Below are 24,677 nucleotides of genomic sequence, written 5' to 3' on the forward strand. Positions count from 1 at the left end.
AAGACAAATTCTATTCTCTAGTGATAGAGTGATAGAGAGTTTAAGTTTCTCAACACTTCTAGTTTGTACATCTACATCTTCCGACGTGGAGCAGCTACAGGCGTTACTTAAGGCTCTGCAAGCAAGAAAGAGCACTAGTCAAAAGCTCTGATCCCCAGCCCCTAACCAGGAGTCACAGAGGGGAGTGGGCCTGCTCTATAACTTGTGTCAACCTAAGTGGGAAGCTAGAGAGACCTGGCTTCTGAGGCTTTACCTTAGCGTGCATCATCGTACACATTCTCATTAATTCTATTTCCAGGGGGCAAAGAAAGAGGCCACGGTGTGGCTCACTGCACAGCTCACACTCTCCTCACCTTTTTACTTAAATGGGTGAAGCTTATGCATGGGATGTTTCCAACTGATAGCTGCCTAAAAATGCAGAGCATTTTTGCTCTTGTCCAGAATGAGGCATCTAGGTCCAAGACCTAGAATGGCAGCAGCCATCAAAGGCAGGGGCAGGAGTGTGTGTATGCGCAGGAACACTCATACCATTTGGGAGAGGCCATTTTGGGATCCTAGGCACTGCTCAAATTGAAAGGCTAAATTTGTTTCCTTTATTTAGAATTCAACCTCTGTCTGTCTGACTTAGGCTAATTTTTGTTCTTAGCACGTATATAATACTCCCTGCTCCCGAAGACTAATTTTTTTCACTACTGCTAATTAAATAATTAACAAAACTTGACTGTGAGGTAAATAAATATTAATAGTACCTATTGGGTGGGAAAACACAGTCATTCTCATTTGCAGGTAGAGATATGGAAACAGAAGCATACAAGTATGGATTTGCAAATAGAAAGAAGACCTGTATGAAACAGCATCAACAATTTTAGCAGCAAAACTGAGAATAACTTGAAAGAATTCTTCAATTAGGTAAAAAAAAGAAAAAGAAAAAGAAAGAATGAAAGAAAAAAATCAATATACTCTGTAGAGAGTTTTTGTACAGGTGCCCAAATTTCAACGGCCATTACTATTACTTAAGGCAGTATAAAAGCTCATTAGCAGGAACATAATTTATTGACCTTGAGAACTGTTCATCACTTTGGGCTCATTTGGATTATCATACAGCAGAGGAGCAAATGGAAGGCTTTAGGAATGTGGTGCTGGTCTTACAATCACTGACAGACGGAATTGAGCTGGATTGAAAATCTGCAGACATAAAAGAATTGCCTGTGGTGTTTTAATATTCTTCTCCTCTTTGGTCAAGCTATGGATGGTAACTGATGCCAGACAGCTATTATCCCAAGAAACTATAACCAAAACCATGCATGTGTGCCCACATGCACATACATAAACACAACCAGACTGGTAGACAGAGAGAGAAAAAAATGATGTCTTCTATCACTACCAGGAGACCTGGGCAGAGGGTGGCAGCCAGCTGTTTTGGCATCCTCTGTGCTCACGATGGAACCCACTGACATAAAGGAGCATATGACACATTTAGGCTGGGTACAAGAGCCACTATTCTGACCCTGTCAGTTAAAGGGGCAAAACCCAGACTATCCTTCCCAAGGAAGGCATTAGAAACAAATTTAAAGAAATCAGGGATCATGGCTCACAGCAAGGGCTGGGCCATCTATCCTCTCTCACACTCTTCTTTTTCTATGACTCCCTAGTATGTCTCAGGCCTCAAGAGAAGGACCCTACTAAAAACATAGAGTTGTGTCTTCTGAAATAAAACAAGGGACATGATATATAATTTTATCAGGGGAAATAATGCCAACAGTTTGACTACATCTAATCTCATGTAAGAAAGTATAGTGGTCTTTGGGTCCAAGAAAATAGCCAGACCTGTTTTCCTCGCAATCTGCATGTCACTATCAACTGGAAACAGAGAATAAGGGGTTACAGTTGAATGTGAGGGCAAACTATACTGAGCAATGTGATACATTGGTCTAAAAGGCCCCATGTAAAACACAACATCCCTGGAGGATCCAACATTGTAATCCTGGTAAGTTTCACCTGCACTTGGGGCTGAAGAAGATTCTGGATCCACTGTTATGTAGTACCCACGGAGTACAGTTACTTTATGCATTTAGAGTAAAATCATTACCAGCTCCCTGCTGAAATAAATTTAAGAAAATTTTGATGGCTTAGAAGCAGGACATCTACTGTCATCACTGGAATATTGATGAAAACTATTAAAATCTGATTTTTATATGTAAAAATGACATTACAGTGGTATACTTATTGTAGAGGCAGTGTATATCACAGGAATACACTGGATTGGGAGTTAGGGGCCTGGGCTCTGGTCCTCATTACCCACATGACCTTGAGGAAGTCACTTATTCTGGTTAGGCCTCAGTTTCCTTATCTGTAAAATGAGCTACTTCTAAAACCGAGCTTTCAGGAGAATAGAAGTCTCAGCTGCTTCATGAGATGGCTTGTCAAGTGTCACCTTATTCCTTCCCTGAAGCTTAATGGTCACCACACCCACAAGTCTCTCCTTTCTCACACCCACAAGTCACATCTTTCTCAGTGGCTGTCACTGATCCACCTCTGTCTTTTCCAAGGATGCTAAGACTTCTGTAAAAAGAAAAGCCATTCTGGAAAGGTCTCAGACTAACCAAGAGCCTCAAAAGCAAATACCTAAAAGGCAAGGCATGGAAGTAAATGTGTGACTGAATCAGGCCAGCTCTAATCAACAGGAAGTGGAGAGTCCTGGGGCAAACTGAATACTGCAAGCCTTCATCCTAAAGGCATTCAGATGAAGGCCTTTTCAATCTGGGTGATGGCTAAACAGTGTATGTGACTGCAGTGAACTGAGCCGATTACCAAAGCTAGTTGACAATCTCAGGATGAAATGTCTGCTAAGGTCGCTGGCAATTGTGAAATTCTAGGGTCCAAGATAAGACTGATTCTGAGAAAGCTTGACTCCAAATTTAGAGTCAGAATTGACTCCACACATGTCAGAACCTGGATGTTGTTCTTGCCAGCAGGGACTGGCAACGCTTCCAGAAGTTCTAAGAAATCCATTGGCTACTTTGCTCTTTTGCTTTATTTCCTGCAATCATAACTAATGACTAGACTGCGATCCATCTGTTGATTTTCACAGCATCTCCTCTGCCTGCTGAACTATAGTGGGGAAAAACAATAAAGGATTGAATGGGATCGTGGAGGCCGAAAGGTGCAAAGGGCTGGAGCATGGAGTTTGAGTGCAATAACCTGAGGTTAGTGTATGGGCTTTGCCACTTCTAGCAATTGGAACTATGAGCCAATTATTTTCTTAGTCCTCTCTCACAGGGTTACAGTGAGAACAAAATGACTTAGTGCATTTGAAGTGCTGGACATTGGGTCTGACTCCTTGTAAGTGCACAGTAAATATACACAGAACCTCTTCAGGGAACCAGATCCTACACGCATCATTGCTACACAAGTGGACACAGATGGCTCGACTGCCCCTCCTACAAGGGAAATATGTCAGAATTTGGAGTTCTTTCAGGCTCAAGCCACAAAATTGTGTTCTGCTTCTATCCAAATGGCTCAATTCCTAGATTCCACCATACAAGAGCCTTATTCCATGTTGGTGAAGAAAAAATGTCATATAAATATTTGATTACTCTAAAAAACATGCAGATAAGGCTGAGGATGTTGATATGCTGGAAAATAACTACAGGGAAAAATACTTTTATTCCAAGTTTGGTGTTAGTGGGGAAAAAAAGCATTGAAGAACCTAGGAGAGTTACATTTTCAGCAAGTGTAATTGACTTAACAAAGATAGAATATATTTCAGACAAAAATATGAGTTTAGCCTAAATTATTGATTTCACTTGCACTTGTAGACTTAGACCTATGATTCTGAGTCATAAATGGAAGTGAGCTGGGCTTAATATCGTCGCTTTAGCATTATTGATCTAAAGGACAGTCGGCTCTCTTAAGGGAATCCACAGGTTTTGAGACAAATTGAATTACTTGACTAGGAGAGTGTAAGTACATTTAACAGAAACTGATAAATTTATAGAAATAAATTTTTTTCTATCAGTATTGGGAAAAGAAATACACTGTTACTTCAGGATGCTTATCCAGGCCAATTCATGATACGCCACGAAAAATGCTTTTTGGGTTGCCCAGTGAGGAGCTGAAACCATGTCACATTTGCCTTTGTGCTGTAACAAATGATATATTCTAAAACCGTTTGGCTATGACTACAATTTCGCCTCAAGGATTTTTTTTGTGATTTGGATAAATCACTCAACATTTCTGTTTTCACTCTGTGCCAGCTACATCTCTCTCTTTAGAGTTAGTTTTCTCATATGCATTTGTAGTACATTTTATTTCCGATATTACGCTCTTAATTAAAAAGAAATTTGAGTCTTTTTGCAGCAATGTTACAATCCCTATAAAAACTGGGAGGCACGTGTTTCTGCAGAACATGATTCTTTTGGAATCTACGAAAGCCCTGGCAACTCCTCCTGCCTCACAGTGTCCCTGAGGTACACTATCTCACAGTAGCACATCTCTCTGTGTCTTACTGCTTAACTGTACCAAGGTAGATTTATCTGTTTACTCGTTATTACTTGGATTTGTGTAGCTATTTTTTGTGGCTGACCTGAAGGGTCTCATTTTCCTTTCTATTGTACCAGACAGCTTCTGTGTCTCTTTTCTGAGGCACCATTAAAAAAGGCAGGCATGAGAAGTCTTTCAACAGCTGCACACAGAGCTGCAACAATCCTCCCTTCATTCCCTAGGTTTCTAACTAAATGAGCATAGTTTCCAACAGGAGGAAAACAATCGAGATATTAAAGCCCATGACAAAGAAAAGGCATTCAAATATGTTGTGACAGAAATTGGGAGTTGCCCTTCAACATCTGTTTCTCCTCTTCTTCCACAATAATATAACAATCGATTTTCAGCTGGGCACATACCCAGAATAAAGACTTCATTGCCAGCTTCCTTAGGTCTGACCGTATGACTAAGGTGTGTTCAAGGAGATGTTAAATAGCGGGGTATGAAAGCTTTTGGAAGTCTGTCTTGAAAGAGAGCTGGTGTGTGCCCTTTATCCTTTTCATTTTCTTCAGCTTTTCTTCCTTCCTGATGGTTGGAATGTAAATGTGATGACTGGAGCTAAAGCAGCCATTGTGGACCATGACATAACCTTGAAAACAGAGGCCATATCCAACAGAATAACAAGATAGAAGCCAAGGATGGGCTGCCAGGGACCCCATGGACTTTATGTAGCAGAGTCATCATACCAACCCTGTACTGCCTACCTGTGGTTTTAGATCTTAGAAAGAAATAACATTTTAGCTTATTTAAGCCACTGCTATTTTGCATCTCTGTTACTCACAATGGAAACTAATTCTAAATTCACATAAGTATACTCAAATCTCATCAAATTATGTGATGTTAATGTAAAACCTGAAGCAGTTAAAATCATTTCTAGCAAGAAGCATGACATTTTGACAGAAGTAGTTGGGGGAAAATTTTAGCAAAAATATTATCACCATGCCTCTCTAGTACAAATTTGAAATAATATTTATTTACATAAATCCATGAGAAGCGGTCAACCCCTAATAAAATTGTTTCCAATTAAAAAAACCAAAATGTCACAAATTATTTTGCTCTCATTAGCCACATCTTTCTGAACATGCCACATGATAAAAGATTTCCTTTTATAGAGGAAGTCTCCCCGTCACAGAGAGCGAGCTCAGAATAAACAAAATCTGAAGGAACTAGAATTTAGCCTCTGAGAAACATTACGGAAAGAAATGGGAAAGCTTCAATAAAATTCACCAAACCAGCCAAATTTGGGCAATTATCTGCATTTACCCACTCTGCCCCAATAACATGATCTTATATTGTCTGAAGACAGAATAGGGAGATAGCAAAGGAGAAAGTATAAAAATTTTATGCCCCCAAATTACCATTTTTTCCCATCTCTATTGAGGAATAATTGACAAATATAATTGTATATATTTAAAGTGTAAGATGTGAAGATTTGATATACTTTACATGGTGGAATGATTACCAAAATCCAGATAATTGACACATCCATTACCTCACATAGTTAATTCTTTTTTGTGTGTAGGTGAGAATGATTAAGATCTTCTCTCAGCAACTTTCAAGTGTACTATACTGCTATTTGTTTTATATTTACCACAAATCGATTCCTTCCACCTTGACTGTGGAAGTCACATATTAAGTACTGTTGGGCAGAAAAATAGGATGAGCTTGGTCTTCATGATGCATGGAGCTGCACTATCTATCTCTGAACTACCTCTTCCCTCTCATAGAATGACCACAGCTATTCTGGGAAGTGGGAATTGTTATCCGTATTTTACAGAAGAGGAACTAAGGGCCAGAGAAATTAAATAAATTCCCTAACCTCAAAGATCCCTTGTGAATTTTAGGCTTTGGTTAATGCTGTCCATAAGAGGCTATTCATTTTATAGGAATTAAAGGAATCTACCAACTTATTTAATGTCTGCATTTACCAAATAAAAATGTTAGGTTTGCTATTCATCTAAGTCCATGGAAATCTTTCATCTTTAAAAGGTCTCCTATTACTTTACCAAGAGTTTGAATTTTATGATTCTTTTGGTCATGGGTGCTACTTCACATGCCATCTAACACAAACACAATTTTAACCTAAGTGAGTAAATAGAAAAGTATTGCATCTATCAATCACAATTTCCTAGATTGACAATACGAGTTCCAATCTAGTCACATAAGTACTTTGAAAATAATAAAGACAGAAAGTGACCTACCTTTTGAGTGAGCAGAGCTTGAACAACTTGGTTGGCTACCTTTAAAAAATAAAGAAGAGAGTTGCCATTTATAATAATGAGACTTTATATGCATGGACTCTAATTTACCAATAAGTATCTTACAGCTTACTATAGCTAATTAGCTCCTCATTTGCCTCTTTCCTCTACTTCTAGAGGACCTGATTCTTTTTGTAATAATCCTACCCTTCTAGGTAATATTTTGCTTTTTCCAAAGGTGACCTTGTTGCTAATTAAGATAGTTAGGCTGAAAAGATCATTAATACCTTGACTTTCACATTTCCATATTTGGAAAAATAATATCCTTTTATATGTAAAGTACTCCAAGAAGGCTAAAAAATGATGTAGTGCAAAACATGATCTAATTATCTGTACACATTTTCTACACTTTGCTGATTTACAATGTCCTTTGCCTCTCCTTCCTATTCTTTTGCTGTGTGACTATTCCACTGCTTAATATTACTTGTACTACAGATAGGTTGAATGGCAGAGAAGGGGGACAACTCATTGTTTCTTTTTTTTTTATAACTTCTATTTTTTTTATTGTAGTAACATTGGTTTATAACATTGCATAAATTTCAGGTGTACATCATTATACTTCTATTTCTGCATAGATTACATCATGTTCACCACCCAAATACTAATTACAATCCATCACCCCACACACGTGCCTAATCATCACTTTAGCCCTCCTCCCTCCCCCCTTCCCCTCTGGTAACCACCAATCCAGTCTCTGTCTCTATGTGTTTGTTTGTTGTTGTTCTTATCTTCTAATTATGAGTGAAATCATACAGTATTTGACCTTCTCCCTCTGACTTATTTCGCTTAGCATAATACCCTCAATGTCCATCCATGTTGTCACAAATGGCTGGATTTCATCGTTTCTTATGGCTGAGTAGTTTCCACTGTGTATATATACCAGCCCTGAGGGTGGCGGGGCTTGTCAGCTGAAGAAGACCTGGGCTTCACAAACAGCCACATAGGGAATTGGCCCCACCTTCCAAAGCCTGAAACAATTGGGTGCTCCCACACCTGGGGCCAGCCTCACCCAGCTGCAATCCTCAGAGAACTGACAAGAGCCTTATGGGCCAGAGGCTGATAGCAATGGTAAGCCCCTGAGCCTAACAACCAGCCATGCTGGGGGCCTACTCACTTAATAGAAAAACTGCAACAGGAATGTGCTATTAGACCTTGCAGCCAATTGTGCTGGGGCTCTCCACACCCGATAAAGAGACTGAAGGGCCCACAACAACTACACACAACTGAGCATTACAACCAGCCGGCCAAGGGGACAGCTCATTCTCTCTGGGCACCTATGGCAAGAGCAACCCTGCCACAAGAGAAGGACACACGTAGCCCACACAGGGGTCACTCCTGGAACATTTGGAACTGGTGACAAGAGGGAAGCACACTGCTGGACCTCATAAGGCATCACCTATGTAAGGTCCCCTCTCCAAGATCATTGTTTCTTATATCCTCCACTTTCCACCTCTGCATCTTCATTTATGCCATCCTCTTGTTGTTGCTACCTGTAATAGAGTCTGGTAGTTGTTTCTCCAACATCTATTTTCCCCTTCCTCCTAAGTAACAAACCCTGATCTTCTGGCTGGGCACATCCAACTACATTTCCCAGCCCCCCTTGTAGCTAAGCGTCACTATGTGATAAACTTCTGGCCAATGAGTTATAAGCAGACTCTTTTCTTGGGCTTACAGGAAGTCTCTAAGAAGAAGAGGGTTCACCCTTCTTCCTCCTTTTCCTGTCTGAGATATGAAAGTGATGGCTGGAGCTTTAGAAGCCACCTGGAATATGAAAGTCACATATTAAGTACTGTTGGGCAGAAAAATAGGATGAGCTTGGTCTTCATGATGCATGGAGCTGCACTATCTATCTCTGAACTTCTATGTGAGAGAGAAATAAAATAGCCACTGTTATTTTGAGTTTCTTCCAATATACAACCAAATATAATTCTTACTGATAAATTAACAGAACCCTAATTTTCTTCAGGTATCTGGCAGCTTGGGACAGTAGGAGAAGCTGGGCGCCTCTTATCCCAAGGGGGTGAATCCTGATTAATCTAAGATAATCTTGGTAATTCCATTCCCTTCCAGTGATTGGTTTAGGAGTGGGCACGTGACATAATTCCAGCCAAGGGCCACATGTGAAACCAATAACCTGTCCCTGTTATTTTAAGAATCTGGCATTTTGTTCAGATATCCATTCATCATTTCTATATATATTTGTACTACTTCTTTTTCACCTGTAGATTTCAAAAACATTTCACAAAGAGTCACTTACAAAACTTCAACATAACCTTGAAGCCATGTACCCATGTGGCTACTGTCGATAAAATTAAGGCAGACAGCTGAATTACATGGTATTTTTCAGCCAACACATAAACTATAAACATTTAGTGTGATAACTGAAACCAACAGCATTAAAGACCAAGTAAGAATATTTAAATATCCTAAATATAAGATACTTCTGTTCATTCATTTCTTCCTTCATTTATTCAATATAAATTTGCAGAGTATTGATTTGCAAAGCTAGATGACTGGGATGTGTGTCTTGGTTTCGAAGAGAGCATAGCTGGTAGGAGGTTGGCAAGAACACAATTATAACACAGTGTGATAAGCATGTAATCATCTTGGTAATTCTCACATTCAACCAAAGGCTCAGGGACACACTTTCATTTTCTTTTAGTCTTGATAATAAATTTATTTTTGGTGATGCTGAACTATGTGCGCTTGTGTCCCTGTCTCGTATAGTGGAACAGATTATGCTAAGAACGTTTTCGTGGAGCTTAATTGTTTCTTGACTCAATAGAAACAAAATAGTACATCATTAACGATAGTTGGCTACCAGTAAGTCTCACAGAAAATTAAAACACAGGCTGTCACCAACTTGTGGTTAGGAGGCATTCACACCACAAACAGTAAATGACTAGAATCAGATTACCTGTAACTGATTAGTTGAACTGTATGCACAAGAGAGATTTTTTTGCTATCATAATCCTTTCCAATTTACATTGTTGACATTAAGTTAATTTAAAAAAAAAGGCCTTTCATTTAAACTAACTATAGTTTTGAAGAAAAAGAATTGTTAGGTATTTTTTTTAGTCCAGCCCAAGTTAAAGAAGCATTCCTAAGAACTACCATAGACCAAAATAAACTCATATTTTGCTTAACTGATGCTTTTTCTTTTTCCTTTAACAGTGAATTTATACATGATCACAATGGTGATAAATGTTATTCAGCCCACACAAATTGACCAATAGCATAATCTTGAAAATCTTTCAGCTTTTAAACATTCATTCCAGTTTGGCACTGAGAATTTCAAGTCAAACTATATATCAACTATTTTATTCTTGGCAAATTAAACAAAACAACAACAGAAGAATTGAACTATTCATGCAGCTTGAATCAGGAACAATGTACCAAAGTTAATTCATACCATAAATAACTTAATTCTTTTGGATCTCAAACTTTGGATTTGATTTACATTCTCATAAAACTGCCGAATACCAATATTTTCTTTTCTTCCTCCAAACTGGTCCCTCACTTAAACTAGTCTGTGCAACAGTAGTCACATAAAATAGTTTTCTACATGATTTAAGAGGAGACATAAATGAATATCCTAACTGTAACAGCCTGCAGGAGTAAATACGTTATATCTTTGCAATCCAAGTATGTTGCCCTATAGGCTTACAGACTCTATCTCTGATGCAGTTCCTTCTGGCATGTGCTTTGGACAATTGTTTGCTCTACCTGAAAATTGAACAAAGATACACAGATGCATTATTTCTTTACCCACTGACATGGGGTTATATTACCCAGAAGGACTCAGAGTTTTTTGCAGAAGAGGAGGCAGGTTGTACAATCGCTTTCCTGGGTACTGTCTATAAAGACAGTTTCCTGGGTTTCGTCACTACTTTTAACAACTAAGCTTCCCTGATGCATCAATAGAACAGTGGTCTGGAGCTTGTGCCTGCAACCTCTAATAGGTTCACCAGATGATCCCTGGAATGGGCCCTTGCCCTCATCATAGCAATATGCCCTTAGCACTTGGGTTGTGAATAACCACACACCCACAGGCCCAGCTAATGAGAACAAATAACTTCCAGCATCACCTGACAGCTTTCCTCTCCAAAGAAAGGAAAGACAGCAGCTGGGCTGGGCCAGGGGACTTGAGACTCACTGAGCAAAACTGACAGTCCTTAAGCTCCTGGCTTGTTTTACAACCTCCCTTAGGCTCTCTGTGGAGACCTCCCCCCTTTGCCTCTAGAAGACAAGCAGGGCTGCAGGTGAAACAGAGATGATGACAAGGAGAGGGCCCAGGTACATCTCTCCTTTCCTCTCCGCAAGATTTCTCTCAGACAAGCCAGCTCCTCTGACAGCTGGCTCATCTTCTACCCACACGTCTTTGCTCTTCTTCCCTGTCAGCCTCCCTGCGGTCATGATTCCTCCAAGGAAGGGGGCTGGCAGAGGGAGGAGAAGTTAGGGCTGTGGAGGTGTCAGTTATTTTATTGCAAAACAGTCCCTGAGGCTGAATGAGAAGTCCCACCTGGGAGTTTATTCTGAGAGGGAGCCAATTCTCACCACATCCGGAAGATAGCCAGGCCTGGGCTGAGGGTAGGGGAGTGAGGAACTGTAAAGACACCATGTTTGACAGTCCTCTCCTCCTGCCTGGTGGTCCTGCTTTCATACTCTCACATACTATTTTATCATGGAAAGCAACTGTCTTGTCAACAAGGTAATTTAAAAACTTGGTCAAAAAAGCACAAGTTTTGGAAACTATGTCTTGAAGAAGTTTCCTATGCTTCTGAGCTTGGTTTATTGTACTGAGGCAGCTGGGGGCAGATGGGAAGAGCACTGAGGCAGACTCACAAGAAAGACTTGAGTTCAAATACAGCCTGTGTTGATTACACACTGATGTGTATGGGGGCGAGGGAGCAAGCTGCCTTTTCTCGTCTGTAAAGTAGGGAAACTGTCTACTTCTCAAGTTGTGAAAAATGCAAGAGATGATGGACATAACCAGAAAAACCACCCTGGATAGGACCTGATGTAAAGCAGTCACCCCAAAAATGTTAAATCTGAATCGGGTCACTCAAACTTCAGAGAATAAAATGCATTTTCAGATAAGCAGTTAAGAAAGAATGGTTTGAGAATAAGGGATTTTATTTGTAAAGGAATTAAGTCTCTGTGTGTGTGTGTGTCCGTGTGTGTGTATGTGTGTGTCATATGCATGTATAAATTTAAATCACTAAGCACCTATATCATTTATTGACTGTTAAAATAAATCTTGTGGGGTTGGCCCGGTGGCATAGCGGTTAAGTGTGCACGCTTTGCTTTGGCGGCCCAGGGTTCGCGCCTTGGGATCCCAGGCACTCACCGATGCACCGCTTGTCAAGTCATGCTGTGGCAGGCGTCCCATATAAAGTAGAGGAAGATGGGCACGGATGTTACCCCAGGGCCAATCTTCCTCAGCAAAAAGAGGAGGACTGGCATCGGACGTTAGCTCAGGCTAATCTTCCTCACCAAAAAAAAATAAATAAATAAAAAAATCTTGTAAAACACTGGGAGTGCTTGGGGCCTGGCCCCGTGGCATGGTGGTTAGGTTTGGTGTGCTCCGCCTTGGCAGTCTGGGTTTGCATCCTGTGCACAGACCTACACACCGCTCACCAAGCCATGCTAGGGCACCAACCCACATACAAAATAGAGGAAGATTGGCACAGATGTCACCTCAGGGCGAATCTTCCTCAGGAAAAAAAAAAAAAAACACTGGGAGTGAGAGAAATTCATCTAAATATGTATGTGGGATTCCAGGGGAAACTAATTTGGAAGCTAATTTGCTGTTGATAATCTCCATTCATTCCTTAAGTCATTCAACAAATGTGCATTAAGTACCAACTATGGGCCAAGAGCTGTGCTGGGTCTTGGAGAAATAATAGTGAATAGAACACAGGTGCTGCCCCTCGTGGTGGTTCTAGGGCAGGCACAGGAAGTAGATCATCTGTTGATTTCATGGTCCATCCATGAAATGGGCATTTGAAGCATGTGAGAGCCACAAGCAGGATCATCTTCCATCCACATCTATCAGACATTGATTTTAAAGATTACTTAGGGCCCAGGTGTGGGATATGCAATGAGAATGTCCTGATGATGATTCCACAGTCCAGTCTTGGCATATAGCATAGGAATCAGAGAGAAAGGTAAGAACTGTTCTTAACAACCTACTTTTGCCTTTATTTAGCCTAGGTTTGAAAAAAAATTCTGGTGCTTTTTTCTTTCTCTGAACTACGTCCAAAGGTCTAGTTTTCCCCGTGCTTGTGCTCTGAAGTGTAGAGCACAGAGAAGTCGGAGAAGAGCCCGATCATGGCATCCTCACTGACTATACGGGACGCTGGCCCAACTCTGCTAGTCTGAAGGGGAGGGCAGGTTCTCCAGCTTCTGTGCGCAAAAGCTTCACCTGGGAAGTTTGTTAAAATTGCAAATTTCCTCACCCCTCATTCTGCTTGAGAAGGACTGTCTGAGAATCTGCATTTTTAGCAATTGCCACACGTCTTTCTGATGCAGAATGGGCCCAGATACACACCTTGAGAAACACTGGGATAGGGTTTATGTTTTGCTTGCTCAGACACTGCTGAGGAATTGGAAATAACCCAAAATTTCCACACAGGTCCATTGTTTTTGTATCATCACATCCAAGTTTGGTGGAGCTTTCATCCTCTTATGGACGCTTTCTGAAGATGCTCTCGAAAGCACATCTAAGGGTAGTGGTTCTTAATCATGGCTGAATATTATAACCCCCGGGGACGCTTTAAAATATTCTAATTCCCAGGCTCCACTCTAGACCAGAATCAGATCAGAATCTCTGAGGTGGGACCCATCCAGCAATATTTTTAAAGCTCCCCAGGTAAGTCCAATGTGCAGGTAAGGGTGAGGACCACTTGCCTTTCTAGAGCTCAGACTTCACCTACTCCATCAAGCTCCGTCTGCTAAAGATGCCTTTTCAGTTCTGCCTCTTCACTGCCCGCCCGCCCACCACTCCTTCTGCCCTTCCGTGACTGTGCTGTTTGTTCTCCAAGGCCTCCGCGTAGCTCATTTCCTCTGTGAGTTTCCCTCACCTCATTCCTCTGTCAGTAACTATCCCCCTCACACTCCCACTAGCAGGGGGCACCTTGAGCTTCCAGGGCCTGGGTGAGGCTGACGCCCACTAAAGTTGTAGGACATACCTGAATCCATCTAAATGCCAAGCAGCCATTTGAGGATATGTTATTTTACTTATTTTGTATGTGTCATTATACGTCTCTACATGGGAATAAATTGGTCTTAAAGGACCTGTGGCCAAGGCAATACTGAGAATAAACAGCAATTCACTGCTTGCCAGCAAACTGTCTGTCAAACAGCTGGACAAAGAAACCAGACTCAAACATGAAAATCTCCAATTCTCCGAAGAAAATCAAGATTGGTCCCTGGTTTTACCTTTGTATTGCAAGGTGAGGCGATGAAGAGCTAGGTAGCAGTAGAGGTGATGGTGAAGTGTGTGCATGCACTTGTGTGCATGTGCATCCCTAGCAAGCCCATGTGTGTGTGTTTCTATGGATGTGAGTCTGCTTCCTTCTGAATGAACACGCTCTTTTATTAGAACACACAGAGGGAATTTCTGACTCCCGAGTCTTTTCCCCAGATCCTCAATATGTTCTTCATTTCCCAGAAAATAACAATCAGTGCAAAAGGGACGGAAGAGCATTTTAAATTTACATTTTATCCACCTGTGTGTGTTTTATGACACCCACTAGCAAGGAAATAACTTACGTGAGGCCTTAGCTTGTTAGTTTATCTAATTAGTATAGAAAGCCTTGAAAAGAATTTCTAGTTGGCATTATTACTACATTCAACTACCCCTTTGAGAGTGTTCTCTTACAATGCATAGAAATGGATTGTCTACCCACATGCAATTAGTTACAAAACAACCGGCATGTGTAATCAAGGGCCAGTATTCATGAATACAAAACATTTGCAGTGCTCAGAGGTGGATCTTTGTTGCAAATCACCTTGTTGGCAACAGTTAATTTTTGCAATTAACAACAGAGAGACTTGCCCTCTAAAAATTCTGTCTTTAGTGGGAGCTTTATATGAAATGATTTTGTGGGTGAAAACATGTTTTTCCCGACACATTCTGAAGAAACCTTCAGAACGCAGGCCTAGGGAACATAAAAACAAACTATAAGTTTCCATAAAGAAATGCTGTGAGCTTTTCAACTGATGGGGAGGGATGACTTGTGGGAGAATTGTGACAAATGAGAAGTTTCTGTGGTGTGATTCACATAAATTTGACTTCTGAATATAGATTACGTCTCATCAGAAATTTCTGTGCAGGAGGTTAAAGTGAACCTTTGCTGATCAATATACATGACCCAAGGGCAATATTTGTTCCTTTAAATATCCTTGGATCTATTTGGTCTTTCTTGACCTGAACTTTGATTGGACCAAGACCCTGGGGAACAGGAGTGAGAACTGCATCACTCGACTCTGAGTCATCATTTCCCCTTTATGTCAACTTACTTGAGTTATTCTTTTAACTTTGGACATTGTAAGATTATTCTGAGTCTTTTTAAGTCCTGAAGGGGCAGAGAACTGCAAATACCATTTTGCTTGAGTAACTAATATATATGGCTGGAAATGCTAAACCATTAAAAAATCAAATGATTTTCTGGGGACGTTTTGAAGGTTCTTCAACCACATAGAAGTAACTGTGATGCAAAGTGGTCTGTGTTAGGAGGACAGTGGCTCTCAAACTGTGGAGGGCATCAGCCTCATCTGGAGGTCTTGTTGACATACAGATTGCCAGGCCCACCCTCAGAGACTCTGATTCTGTACATTTGGGGTGGGACCTGAGAATCTGCATTCCTAACAAGTTCCCCGGTGAGGCTGATGCTGCTGGTCCATTGATCACATTTTAAGAACCACCGGTGTAGGAAAATACCAAGCACAACTGGGACTCTGAGGAGAGAGACCATTTCCAGTTTGAAAGGAGGAGAGAGATATATGGTGGAGGTGATGATGTCATAACTGGGATTTGAGCTTGTGTTCTTTGTAGTATAATCCATCACCTTATGGGACACTGAGGGGGGGGGTGTCAGGAAGAAGGAAGGGGTAAGAAAGATCAACAGGAGTTTGTTGGAAAAGATTTTCCTAATTGTTAGTGAGGAGAAAAAGACTGAGGATATGTTGCTAGTTTCCACTAGTAAGGTAATGGAACCAGATTAAATATAGTTATTCTTATTTGCTTAAAATCTGTGTCAGCTATAGTGTGACAACTCTCAAACTAAATCTTCCAGAAGGATATGTGCAAGTTTTAGGGTATTGGGCAAATGATTAAAAAAGTCATTCTGTTAAATTAATACTCCAATCACCAGCAAAGTCCCAGATGAGAGCTTGTCCGTGAGTGAATGGCCAGTCCTGGCTGGATGATACGGTACAGATTGATGGTACGACCCCTGACAGAGTGTGAAGGAATGGCTGAGAGGAGAACGAGGGCCCTGCACACATTTCAATTTTCCCCTCACCTCTCAGCATCTCTGAAACGCTCACCATCTTTGTCTTTCATCTCTTCATTACCATCAAATAATATTTCTCAAGTTTACTCGTGCATGTGGCCCTGTCTTCTTCCATTCTGCTCAAATTTTCTTCCTCACTTCCCTGTCTCTTCTTGGCTTGTTCTCAATCTACTGATTTTTTCCTTCTGGCTGCCAGCTGTGAACATCATCCCCACCCACTCTATCAAGGATTTGCTTTATCAGAAATGGTATCAAATTGGAGATGCAGCGTGCCCATCACAGCTCTTCTCATTCACAGGCTGGGATCACACTTACTGGACAGAAGGAATTGATCATACAGTGAAGCATACCCCAACTGCTCCCCAAGAATATTGAACAATAACCAAAAGGTATTTACAGATGCCTGTATAAGGAAAAAGGAGGGAAGGGGAGGGGCGGGGTAGGGGGACTGACTGACCCTCCTTCTCGATGTCCACATGTTTACAACTTTCCTTTGGAGGAGAAATGCTAATGTTCTTTGGAGGCTGGTGATAGACATTTACTAAGATCTGACTAAGGGAATCCTAAATAGTGCAGCCTCTTATGGAGAGCACCTCCATTCCCCTTACCTCGTCAAGACATCTCTCATACTGTTCCCGCTGATTTTCATTTTCCAAAGCCAATGCTGAATTCTCTGCCTGCAGTAAGATACAAAAATAATACAAATAAATCAATGAAATGTTGTGTTGTGTGACAACTTATTCAATACAGTTACTAAATATAGCTCCTCAGGATCCAAAACAATCTTTTAGAATAATCTTTGACAAGTTTGCTCTAAGTACTATTGTAAATATCTCAGGGATGACTGCTATCTTATCAATTTATTCACAAAAATACATTACCATTTAAAGAAATGCAAAACTTGATATTCTAAACTGGTAGAAAATCAAATCATAGCCTGATGTGAGAGTGTTCTGTAAAAAGATTACAACCTTTATTTCATTCTATGAAAATGTAAATGTAAGATATGCCTTAATCCACTTCATTAAGACCTGTCACAGTTGCACAACCCAATATTTGTTTAGGCATAAAAAAGAGTCTCAGGTAAATTCACGAAAGCATAATTCCAAATGCAAACTAAACTTGTTAATCAATGACTTTTTTTGTGTGTGTGAGGAAGATCAGCCCTGAGCTAACATCCGTGCTAATCCTCTTTTTGCTGAGGAAGACCGGCTCTGAGATAACATCTATTGCCAATCCTCCTCCTTTTTTTTTTGCCCCAAAGCCCCAGTAGATAGTTGTATGTCATAGTTGCACATCCTTCTAGCTGCTGTATGTGGGACGCGGCCTCAGCATGGCCAGAGAAGCGGTGCATCGGTGTGTGCCCGGATCCGAACTGGGGTCTCCTGTAGTAGCAGAGCGCACGCACTTGACCGCTAAGCCATGGGGCCGGACCTAATCAATGACTTTTGAACATAAGAATATAATGAGAAATTTAAGAATTGAACTATACTTAGAAGCCCTCCTCCCCGCCCCCTCCCTTTATAAAATTACTGTTTTCCTGCTCCTCAGAGCCAGGTGGGTATCTAAAGGTTAAATAGGTTACTATAGAATACAAGGTTGAATATGGTCACTAGGTTACTAGCGGAATAATAAGGAGAAAAAAAGTAATCAGTATAAGCATGTTAGGTTTCAGAAGGAGCATGAAACGGTGGCATGAGAACTGCCCTCCGCATCTGGTGACCTGGATCCACTTGAGCCACTGTGGCCCAGGCCTAAATCCTGAACTGAGCAAGTTAACCCTCCCTCGGCTGCGACAGTGACCCCTCGCCCCACTCCCCCAAGCAGACTTGTCTCTTCCTACCCCTTCACTACAATCCTCCCTGACATTGGGAAGTGGGGCTATGGCACTCAAAATCAGTTTTTTCAAAGTATGGTGCGATTTTTGAGTGGTACGAAGATCAACATTTTTCCCTCATAGTTTCTTCCTGTCAAGTTTTTTTGTTTTTTAAGTTTTCATTTGGAAATAATTTCAAATTTACAGATGATTTGCTAGAATAGTATAAAGAACTCCTGCATACTCTTGCCTCAGATTCCTCAATTATTAACACTCGGCCACATTTGCTCTATCATCCTCTCTCTTTCAATTTCTTTCCTACAACTTGAGAGTAAGTTGCAGTCGTGATGCTCTTTATCCCTAAATACTTCTGTGTGTATTTCCTAATAACAAAGACACTCTCTTATACAACCACAGTGTAGTTGTCAAATTCAGGAAATGTAACATTAATACCACAATCTGATCTTTAGTCCTGATTCCAATTTCATTCATTGTCCCAATGATGTCATTATAGCAAATTTTTTCCAGTCCAGAGTCCTATCCAGGATCGTGCATTGCATCTATTTGTTCTTCATACGGGATCCTTTAATTTGGACAGTTCTTTTGTCTTTCACACCATTGATTTATTTTTCTTTCTTCTTTTTTTCTTTGTAAGAATAAAAGCCAATAATTTTGTGGAATGTCCCTTAAACTGGATTTGTTTCAAGTTTCCTCTTGCACACTTGGCAGAAAAAGCCCAGAAGTGATGCTAGGTCCTTCTCAGTGCATCATATCAGAATCGTATGATGTCCATATGTCCCATTATTGGACATGTTAACTGTGATAACTTGGTTAAGGTGGGGTCTGTCAAATCTCTCCACTCTAAAGTTACTATTTATCCTTTGGTAGTTAGTAAGTAAATTGTGGAGAGAGACTTTGAGACTATGAAAATATTCTATTCCTCATCAAACTTTCATCTTACTTATTTTAGCAACCATTGATGAATGTTGCCTGAATCGATGACTTTGGTTGCAAATGGTGATTTCTCCATTATTCTACCCAGATTTGCATTCTATCATTAGGAAGTGCTTTTCCAATTAATGTATTTATCAGTATAAATACATGGATTCTTATATTATGGAAGTGTTATAAGTTATTATTGTCAGTATTTATTTTGATGCTCCAATTGCCTCAGCTTTGGGAAGGTGAACCCCTTTAAGCTGTGTCCTTTTGACATGTTTCCATCATTTTTAAAATACTGTCTTCCTTTTTTGGCTCAGGGAAATATTCTAAGCTCCTTTTGCTTTTTCTTTGCCCCATCCCCGAAACTGACCATTTCTCCAAGGAATCCTGCTCCCTTTTAGTTGGGGAATGATATTTGGAAACTAAGATCTGGGTGTTAACATGTGCCAGTTGCTACTGAGGAGTCACTGCTGCTAGTCCCTTTCAGTGGAAGGATCTCTTTCAGTGGAAGGATCTCTTTCTCCTTCTCTCTCCCTGCTCTTCACTACACACACACACGCACGCGCGCACACACAAACACACACACCCCCCCAACCCTCACGGAATTCTTTCTTGTCTTCCCCTTTTCATACTTGTATCTTCCTTTTTCTATAGTGAGAACACAGGCAGCCAATATCATTATATTTACTTATTTCCTCAATCCTACAGTGCATACAAAATTGTTATACTACCAAGTATAGTAAGAAGGAGAGTTCACAAATTGCTTTTTCTTTAGAATGCAGATATATAGTAAAATTACTGTGTTCAAAAGTCACTAGGTTGGTTCTCCCCTCCCCGTTAGTACGGTTATGCTATTCATTTGAATTTCAGTTCATTTGTTTCTGATAGTATTCAATTTAATTTCTCTCTTCTCATTGGTTTCATTTTATTTTATTTATTTATTTATTTTTTTATTGATGTTTTAATGGTTTCTAACATTGTGAAATTTTGGGTTGTACATTTTTGTTTGTCCATCACCATATATATGACTCCCTTCACCCCTTGTGCCCACCCCCCACCCCCACTGCCCCTGGTAACCACAGTCCAGTTTTCTCTGTCCATGTGTTGGTTTATATTCCACATATGAGTGAGATCATACAGTGTTTGTCTTTCTCTTTCTGGCTTATTTCACTTAACATAATATGCTCCAGGCCCATCCATGTTGTTGCAAATGGGACGATTTTGTCTTTTTTTATGGCTGAGTAGTATTCCATTGTATATATATACCACATTTTCTTAATCCAATCGTCAGTCGAGGGACACTTAGGTTGCTTCCACTTCTTGGCTATGGTGAATAATGCTGCAATGAACATAGGGGTGCATGAGCCTCTTTGGATTGTTGATTTCAGGTGCGTTGGATAGATTCCCAGTAGTGGGATGGCTGGATCATAGGGCATCTCTATTTTTAATTCTTTGAGGAATCTCCATACCGTTTTCCATAGAGGCTGCACCAATTTGCATTCCCACCAGCTGTGTATGAGGGTTCCTGTTTCTCCACATCCTCTCCAACATTTGTTGTTTTTTGTCTTGGTGATTATAGCCATTCTAACAGGCGTGAGGTGGTATCTTAGTGTTGTTTTGATTTCCATTTCTCTGATGATTAGTGATGTTGAGCATCTTTTCATGTGCCTATTGGCCATCTGTATATCTTCCTTGGAGAAGTGTCTGTTCATTTCCTCTGCCCATTTTTTGATCAGGTTGTTTGTTTTTTTGTTGTTCAATTGTGTGAGTTCTTTATATATTATGGAGATCAACCCCTTGTCAGATGTATGTTTTGCAAATATTCTCTCCCAGCTGGTTGGTTGTCTGTTCATCTTGATTCTGGTTTCATTTGTCTTATAAAAGCTCTTTAATCTGATAAAGTCCCACTTGTTTATTTTTTCTTTCATTTCCCTAGTCTGGGTAGGCATGTCATCCGAAAAGATTCCTTTAAAACCAATGTCAAATATTGTGTTGCCTATATCTTCTTCTATGAGTTTTATAGTTTCAGGTCTCACCTTCAGGTCTTTGATCCATTTTGAGTTAATTTTTGTGAATGGCGATAGCACATGGTCCACTTTCATTCTTTTGCATGTGGCTGTCCAGTTTTCCCAACACCATTTATTGAAGAGACTTTCCTTTCTCCATTGCATGTTCTTAGCACCTTTGTCGAAAATTAGCTGTCCGTATATGTGTGGTTTTATTTCTGGGCTTTCAATTCTGTTCCATTGATCTGTGTGTCTGTTTTTGTACCAGTACCATGTTGTTTTGATTACTATTGCTTTGTAGTATGTTTTGAAGTCAGGGATTGTGATGTCTCCTGCTTTGTTCTTTTTCTTTAGGATTTCTTTAGCTATTCGGGGTCTTTTGTTGCCCCATATAAATTTTAGTATTCTTTTTTCTATTTCTGTGAAGAATGTCATTGGGATTCTGATTGGGATTGCATTGAATCTGTAGATTGCTTTAGGTAATATAGACATTTTAACTTTGTTTATTCTTCCAATCCACGTGCATGGGATATCTTTCCATTTCCTTATGTCATCATGGATTTCTTTCAATAATGTCTTGTAGTTCTCATTGTATAGATCCTTCACCTCCTTGGTAAGATTTATTCCTAGGTATTTTATTCTTTTGGATGCAATTGTAAATGGTATTATCTTTTTGAGCTCTCTGTTAGTTCATTATTAGCATATAGAAATGCAACTGATTTTTGTAGATTGATTTTGTACCCTGCAACTTTGCTGTAGTTGTTGATTGTTTCTAATAGTTTTCCAACAGATTCTTTAGGGTTTTCTATATATACAATCATGTCATCTGCAAATAGTGAGAGTTTCACTTCTTCGTTACCTATTTGGATTCCTTTTATTCCTTTTTCTTGCCTAATTGCTCTGGCCAAAACCTCCAGTACTATGTTGAACAGGAGTGGTGAGAGTGGGCAGCCCTGCCTCGTTCCTGTTCTCAGAGGAATGGCTTTCAGTCTTTCCCCGTTGAGTATGATGTTGGCTGTGGGTTTGTCATATATGGCCTTTATTATGTTGAGGTACTTTCCTTCTATTCCCATTTTATTGAGAGTTTTTTATCATAAATGGATGTTGTATCTTGTCAAATGCCTTCTCTGCGTCTATTGAGATGATCATGTGGTTTTTATTCTTTGTTTTGTTGATGTGATGTATCAACGTTGATTGATTTGCGGATGTTGAACCATCCCTGCGTCCCTGGTATAGATCCCACTTGATCATGGTGTATGATCTTTTTAATGTATTGTTGTATTCGGTTTGCCAATATTTTGTTGAGGATTTTTGCATCAATGTTCATCAGCGATATTGGCCTGTAATCTTCTTTCTTTGTATTGTCTTTGTCTGGTTTTGGTATCAGGGTGATGTTGGCCTCATAGAATGATTTAGGAAGTGTTCCATCTTCCTCTATTTTTTGGAATAGTTTGAGAAGGATGGGTATTAAATCTTCTTTGAATGTTTGGTAAAATTCACTGGAGAAGCCATCTGGTCCTGGACTTTTATTTTTTGGGAGGTTTTTGATTACTATTTCAGTCTCTTTACTTGTTATTGGTCTATTCAGATTCTCCATTTCTTCTTGGTTCAATTTTGGCAGGTTGTATAAGTCTAAGAATTTATCCATTTCTTCTAGATTGTCCAATTTGTTGGCATATAATTTCTCATAGTATTCTCTTATAATCCTCTGTATTTCCATGGTATCCGTTGTAATTTCTCCTCTTTCATTTCTAATTTTATTTACTTGAGCCTTTTCTCTTTTTTTCTTAGTAAGCCTGGCTAAGGGTTTGTCGATTTTGTTTATCTTCTCGAAGAACCAACTCTTTGTTTCATTAATCCTTTCTACTGTTTTTTTGGTCTCAATTTCATTTATTTCTGCTCTGATTTTTATTATTTCTCTCCTTCTGCTGGCTTTGGGCTTTGTTTGTTCTTCTTTTTCTAGTTCCGTTAGGTGTAATTTAAGGTTGCCTATTAGGGCTTTTTCTTGTTTGTTGAGGTAGGCTTGTATCGCTATGAGTTTCCCTCTCAGGACCGCTTTTGCTGCATCCCATATGGTTTGATATGGCATATTATCATTTTCGTTTGTTTCCAGATAGTTTTTGATTTCTCCTTTAATTTCATCAATGCTCCATTGGTTGTTCAGTAGCATGTTGTTTAATCTCCACATTTTTGTCACTTTCCCAGTTTTTTTTTCATGGTTCATTTCCAGTTTCATAGCCTTATGGTCTGAAAAGATGCTTGTTATGATTTCAATCTTCTTAAATTTATTGAGGCTTGCTTTGTTTCCCAACATATGGTCTATCCTAGAGAATGTTCCATGCACGCTTGAGAAGAATGTGTAGTCAGCTGTTTTTGGATGGAGTGCTCTGTATATGTCTACTAGGTCCATCTCGTCCAGTTTTTCATTTAAGTCTAATATTTCTTTATTAACTTTTTGTCTGGATGATCTATCCATTGCTGTAAGTGGGGTGTTAAGATCCCCTACTATTATTGTGTTGTTGTTGATTTCTCCTTTTAGGTTTGTTAATAGTTGCTTTATGTACATTGGTGCTCCTATGTTGGGTGCATATATATTTATAAGTGATATGTCTTCTTGATGTAGTGTCCCTTTTATCATTATATATTTCCCTTCTTTGTCTTTCTTAACCTGTTTTATCTTGAAGTCTACTTTGTCTGATATGACTATGGCAACACCTGCTTTCTTTTGTTTGCCATTAGCTTGGAGTATTGTCTTCCATCCTTTCACTCTGAGCCTGTGCTTGTCTTTAGTGCTAAGATGTGTTTCCTGAAGGCAGCATATTGTTGGGTCTTGCTTTTTAATCCATCCTGCCACTCTGTATCTTTTGATTGGAGAGTTCAATCCATTTACATTTAAGGTAATTATTGATATATGAGGGCTTAATGTTGCTGTTTTGTCACTTATTTTCTGGTTCTTTTGCATTTCCTTTGTTTCTTGTCCCATTTGTTTTGGACTGCCAATTCAGTTTGGTTGTTCTGTCTTATGATTCTTCTAGTTTTCTCTTTGTTTATCATATGTGGTTTTGCTTTGATTATTTGTTTAGTGGTTACCTTGAGGTTTGGGCAAAAAATCTTGTGTATGAGATAGTCCATTATCTGATAGCCTCCTATTTCCTTATACTAAGTCAATTCAGTCACTTTCCTCTTCCCCTTCTAAGTCGTTCTTGTTATACCTTATTTTATCTTGTGTTGTGGCTGTGTGTTTACAGTGATGAGGTTAAATTTATTTTTGGTGAATTTCTTCCTTTGATCTTTGAGTTTAGTATTTAAGTGGTTGCTAACCTATTCCGGTAAAGATCTACTATTTCTCTGATTTTGTCTACCTACTTTTCTCCTTCCTCCAAGCTTTGTGTTCCCTTTCTCTTCTTTTTTTCAGGCCCGAGGGCCTTCTTGAGTATTTCTTGTAGTGGGGGTCTCGTGGCCATGAACTCCCTTAGCTTTTGTTTATCTGGGAGAGTTACTATTTCTCCATCATATTTGAAGGATATTTTTGCTGGATAGAGTATTCTTGGCTGAAAGTTTTTGTCTTTCAGTATTTTGAATATATCATTCC

The 24,677-nt window shown here is 39.7% G+C and overlaps 1 protein-coding gene across 5 annotated transcripts in view; it reads right to left on the minus strand.

Annotated features, from left to right (window-relative positions):
* NCKAP5 (NCK associated protein 5) overlaps positions 1–24,677 on the minus strand; it is a 906,791-nt gene that overhangs the window by 175,520 nt on the left and 706,594 nt on the right. For all 5 annotated transcript variants that reach the window (XM_087435078.1, XM_087435074.1, XM_087435075.1 and 2 more), the window contains 2 exons: positions 16,930–16,998; positions 6,744–6,782 (listed from right to left, as the gene is read on the minus strand). In XM_087435078.1, coding sequence (XP_087291204.1) covers positions 6,744–6,782; positions 16,930–16,998 — 108 coding nt within the window. The remainder of the gene's footprint in view (positions 1–6,743; positions 6,783–16,929; positions 16,999–24,677) is intronic.

The sequence above is a fragment of the Ceratotherium simum genome, chromosome 9 (assembly GCF_057802395.1).
Source record: "Ceratotherium simum simum isolate JZ-2026a chromosome 9, ASM5780239v1, whole genome shotgun sequence".
Classification (NCBI taxonomy): domain Eukaryota; kingdom Metazoa; phylum Chordata; class Mammalia; order Perissodactyla; family Rhinocerotidae; genus Ceratotherium; species Ceratotherium simum.